Source organism: Delphinapterus leucas, chromosome 1, assembly GCF_059928025.1.
Source record: "Delphinapterus leucas isolate spDelLeu-1000000601 "Yukka" chromosome 1, BTC_Dleu_Yukka2, whole genome shotgun sequence".
NCBI lineage: Eukaryota > Metazoa > Chordata > Mammalia > Artiodactyla > Monodontidae > Delphinapterus > Delphinapterus leucas.
Window position 1 is genome coordinate 190,119,641 of NC_143129.1, and position 4,926 is coordinate 190,124,566.

Genomic DNA, 4,926 nt, shown 5'->3' on the forward strand with positions numbered 1-4,926 from the left:
CCGGCCTGGGCCCTGCCTGCGCGGGCCAGGCTCACAGCTGGGCCCGAGGAGCGGCATGCAAGCGAGGGAGGAAAGGCTGTAACCAAGTGGGCTGCTGCAGCCAGGTCAGCCCCAGGGTGTGCCGGGGGCCTGGGGGCCAGGCCAGCAGCTCCCGCTTAGCCTCTGGGTGCCTGAGGACCCGTCTCCCCCAGTCTGGGGCTGGGGGCCTCACTGACACCAGGCTGCAGGCACCCAGAGGAGCTGGGGGAGGCTAGCGATGGCCCTGGGGTATGGCGGTGGGGCCCGGCAGACATTTATGGGACGTGGTCTAGGGATCCAGTGCTTGCCTGTCTCCACTGCCCTGTGGGGCGCGCACACATGGCACAGCACACACGCTACACGCATGCGCAGGGCCTGTACGTGCACCATTGCATGCACACGTGCACACACGTGCAGCCCTCACTGTCTGGCCCGGGGGAATCCCAGGCTGTTCCCCCAGTCACTGGCCTTTTCAGGCACACCAGGCTCTGGTCCCTGCTGGGTGTGGGGACTTGGAGGTGGCTTGTGTTGGGCACTGCTATTCAGTGCTGGCTTTGGGGCAGCGTCTGAGAGGACCGTCCCTGACAGGCATCCTCCTTCTGTCCATGCCACTGCCATGAGCAGTGAGCAGCCCCCCTCCACTGGCTGCAGTCCAGGCAAATTTCCTTCTCTCTACACGGTGTGTGGCTGGCCTCAGACCTGCGTTTCCAACTCAGCCACTTAGGTGATTCTGTGACTCAGTTTTTTCACCTCTAAAGTGGGGATAATGTGGACCTTGGCAACAGATGGGGTTCGGCAGGGCTAAAGCTTGCACAGAGACGGGCAGGACCCCAGCACTGGCCGGGGCATACCTCACGTCCCTGTGGTTGACACGGCCCTGACTGCCTGGGAGCAGGTACCTGGCACACCCGACACCCCCGTCCTGGAGAGCAGCAGTTCTGCTAAGTGCAGTTTATTTATTTTGGAAAAGCCATCACCCGTATTACAGCTTCTAAGGGTACCTGAAAGCTTGCACTTATGTGCATTCGCTGCACGGTGAATAATGTCCCCTTGGCACCTGAGGTCCTGGCCTCACAGTGAAGAGGCAGTGGGTGGGGCCAGGCCCCCAAGCACTGGGTGATGGCTGGGAGGGGTGTGGCCACCTGCCAGCCTGTCACTGAGGCAAAGCTGTCGAGGCCCCCTCCCTTGTGCTATGTCATCCTGGGTCTCCTGAGCTCCACGGGGATGGAGCAGTAAGGGGCAGGGAAGAGGGAGCACAGCATCTCGCTGGATGCTGGGGAGGGAGAAGCCAGCACTGGCCCAGAGGAGTCCTGGGATCCTGGGGGTTCTCGGGCTGTGCTGTGCAGACTCTAGGCCGCAGGTGGCAGCTGACACGTGTGCAGGGCGGTGGCAGCAGGGCAGACCTTCCCTCGGGGCTTCAGGTCCTGCTGTCACTGCTGAGGACACGTGGGCCCCTGGCTGAGGAGGCGAGGGGGGGGGAAAGCCTGCAGTGCTGACCGCTGCCCAGGACTCTCTCCCTGTCCTGGGGACAGCCAGCCGTTACAGAGGGGCCCAAGGCAGCCCAGCTGGGCAGACACTGCGTCCTGCGCCCCACGACTCCCCGTAGCTCACAGACTTGACCCCCAGGCAGGGGCAGCTTTTCCATGAACACTAATCCTGACCCCCACTGACTGCTTCCTGCACTTCATCCACCCGGGAGAGGCCTGACTGGACATGAGTGTAACTTAGCTGAGGGTAAAGATAAGATGCCCAGGCAAAGGAGAGGCCGGGCGTGGAGCAGACGGCCAGCGTCTGCCTTCTCCGTGAAGCCTGTCTGCAGCGGCTGGATGCTCTGAATGGCTCCCGACGAGCTCAGCTCACAGGGGGACCAGAAAGTTCCACGGTGGGACTGATGGGTCCCGGCTGCCCCCACCCAGCTCTGGATTAGGGGAAGCCCACCCCACCTGGGCCTGCCAGCCCCTAGGGTAGGTCCAGCAGGGCGTGCTCGGCGTAGAGCCTCTGGGAGATGTCGTAGACGCGTTTGATGAAGGGCAGGGCCTCGCCCAGCATCTCCACGGCCTGCTCGGGGGACCCCACGTTCATGGTCTCCAGGAAGACCTTGCGTGTGGGCAGTGCACAGAAGGCCACGGTAACGGCGCGGCGGATGATCCAAGGGTGGTAGGCGGCCAGCGAGGCATTGTAAGAGTCAGTGCAGAGCGCGGCAGTGCGCGCGTCCTCAGGGCTGGTGCGGACGCCCTCCAGGAAGAGCTGCAGCCAGTGCAGGGCGCGGTGCAGCCGCAGCACCGTCCGGCAGCCCGAGTCGGGGTGGCGGGAGCGCCTCTCCAGGTCCACCAGCTGGCTGCCCACCTCGTAGGCCACCATGGCCTGCAGGGTGCTATAGTGCTCCTGCTGGGGGCCACCGCACAGCTGCTCCATGATCTGCAGCTTCGCCACCACATCCTTGGAGATGAACGAGAAGATGGTGCCCAGGCTGTTCAGGAACCTGCGCAAGGGAGGCGGGCGCTCAGCTGGGGGTGCGGGGGAGAGCACCCCCACCTTCTGGGCCGCGAGTGAGGGCAGCCGACCCGCACCGGGCCGGCAGGTGCCTACAAGTGCCGGCGGGACGCAGGTGGCGCAAGTGGGATGCGTGGCCAGGAAAGGCCCTCGCACGCACCTGACCAGCCCCCTCCAGCTGGCGAGGTAGTGGTCCAGCAGCACCTCTTCCTTCTCGTTGAGACACTGCTTGAAACTGAGCAGGACAACTTTCAGATTAAACTCTGACTCCAAGTCATCCATTTCAACAGGAACTGAAACACACCGGGAGTCAGGCTGTGGGTTGTCTCCTGGTGAGGAGGCTCCCTCCTTGGGTCATTATTTCGGGGAGGGAGGGCAGGGGCAGCTGAAAAGAAACAGCTGGGCTACTGCTGCTCCCCAGTGAAAGCCCACAATAACCCCCATCCCCAGGCCAGCCCCTCCTCCCCAGGAGCCCACCTCGCTCTGCTCAGGTCACACACTCGCAGACACACAGGCCTGGCCCGGCTCTTAGCACGGCCCCCCGACGCTCAGGCTTGTCAAACCACTGCCACGTCTCACTCGCAGGAGGCGTCTCTGCTCAGATTTCCTCGCTGGTTTATAGTCTGTCTCTCTTGAGTGTATGTCTGTTCCTACTAACTGGAGAAATATTTGCTGAGTCCCCACCCAGAGCCAGGCACCCATTCCAGTGCACTGTGAATGAGACCGACAGCCTGGCCCCGCTGAGGCAACATCCTAGTGGCAGGTGTGTGTGTGTGTGTGTGTGATAATAGCAAAGACAGGAAGTTCAACACAGTAGGTAAAAGGATAAGCACCGTGGAGAGACAGACTGTGGGCTGAGGCTGGAGGGCCACGCCCTTCCTTGCTTGAAGCTGCATCGCAACACACAGAGCAGAGGCTGCGGGGTCAGCATTTGCCGACAGATGGACAGACACCAGTCTTCTCACTCCTACTGTAACTGTACCCGTCGCACACAGAAGGGCAGCTGGAGCACACACAGGTTTTCTCACGCTCTGAAGACAGCCACAGGCCCTCCCCCAGCCCCAGGGAGTCCAGAAGTGCCCCAGGCCAGAGGCCTGCTCTGAATTCTGGCATTCATATAGTCACTCCACAAACACCCAAGTGCCCAAGCGTTAGTGGGTGTCGCTGGGCACCTCAGCCCCTGCCTCCCTGGGTGCCTGGGGCCTGCACTGCGGTGTGGCTCTGACAGGCCCTGGGGACTGAGCTGTGTCTCACCTCATGTCCAGGACAAGCTCTCACCCCTTTGGGCATGGGGGTTCCTGGCTCTTGGTGCTGGGAGCACTGTGGGAGCCCGGTCGCCCGAGGTGTGGTGAGAGCTCAGCCAGGAGAGCACACTGGTGTGCCTGGGCGGGGTCTGCCTTCCACTCTGCGGGCAAATCGTGCACTGTTCTAAGATCCTGTCCCACATCTTTGGGGAAAATGGGCCCGCACACCCTCCCCTGCCCACCACCCAGGCTGCTGGGAGCATCTGATGGGGCCCAGTAGGTGCTGCTGAGGCCCTGCAGGCCCCACGGCTTGGCCGCATGCCTGGCACTGGGTGGAGTGCCCAGAGGTGAGCTCACCCTGTCTTCAGGTGTGGGGGACAGCCGGGCCTGGACTCAGGAAGATAACACTCCGGAGGTTTCTAGAACACCCCTCCCCTCTCTCAGGCCCTCAGTCTTCTGTCCACCGAGCAGATGGCCTCTGAGGCCCTCAGGGCCACCTTCCTGGTCACCAGACATCCTGTGGGCCTGGCCTTCCTGCCCAGAACCTGAGCCAGCAGCCAACAGAAGGTGCCAGCAGCCTTTCAGAGCTTGGAAAAAACAGGAAGGGCAGGGGCGGCGCGGCCGGGGGCGGGCAGCCTGCCAGCTCTGGGAAGGTGATGCAGGGCACCGCCAAGGCTCCCCCAGGGGCAGTCCACGGTCCCAAGGTCAGGGCTCGTCCTGAGGCCGGCCTGAGCACCGCAGCCCTGTGGCTGACAGCAAGCTGAAGGACCCCAGGAAAAACGGGGCAACCCTCCGGCACCACAGCCCCAGTCTCGCCTGCTAAGGGGGCTCCGGGTGGCGCCGAGGTGGGATCCGGGGCTTGGGTGGGTCCTGCTCCAGCTGAGGCCCAGGGATGGCTCAGGGGCCCGGGGTCCGGGCCAGCGCGGGAGTCGGGTCCTCGGCCGCCCCCTCCCACGCCCGGTTCGGTTGGGGTGGGTTTCCTCAGCGCCAGCTCGATCCCACCGTGTCCGGCTCACCTGCAACGCCGACCCTCACCTGCCCCGCGCAGCCGCAGTGGAGGCCGCGGCCCCGCCCCCGGCCACTGACCCACCGCCCGGGATTGGCTGCCGGCCGCCCAATCAGAAGGTCCGATGCGCGGGCCCGAGTTTCCGTCGGGCGCGCCGGAAGCTGG

At 63.9% G+C, this 4,926-nt stretch overlaps 1 protein-coding gene across 2 annotated transcripts; it reads right to left on the reverse strand.

Annotated features, from left to right (window-relative positions):
- Nucleotides 1–783: 783 nt before the first annotated feature.
- Nucleotides 784–4,808, reverse strand: CPTP (ceramide-1-phosphate transfer protein). 2 transcript variants are annotated; one of them, XM_022598461.2, is made up of 3 exons: nt 4,772–4,808; nt 2,672–2,804; nt 784–2,500 (listed from the first exon to the last, which is right to left on the reverse strand). In XM_022598461.2, exons 2-3 carry the CDS (start codon nt 2,791–2,793, stop codon nt 1,978–1,980), a joined length of 645 nt encoding a protein of 214 aa, XP_022454169.1. In that variant the 5' UTR covers nt 2,794–2,804; nt 4,772–4,808; the 3' UTR covers nt 784–1,977. The 2 variants fall into 2 exon arrangements, with proteins under 2 accessions (XP_022454169.1, XP_089758353.1); XM_089902227.1 differs by lacking the exon at nt 4,772–4,808 and adding an exon at nt 2,989–4,148 and having other exon boundaries at nt 785–2,500.
- Nucleotides 4,809–4,926: the final 118 nt, after the last annotated feature.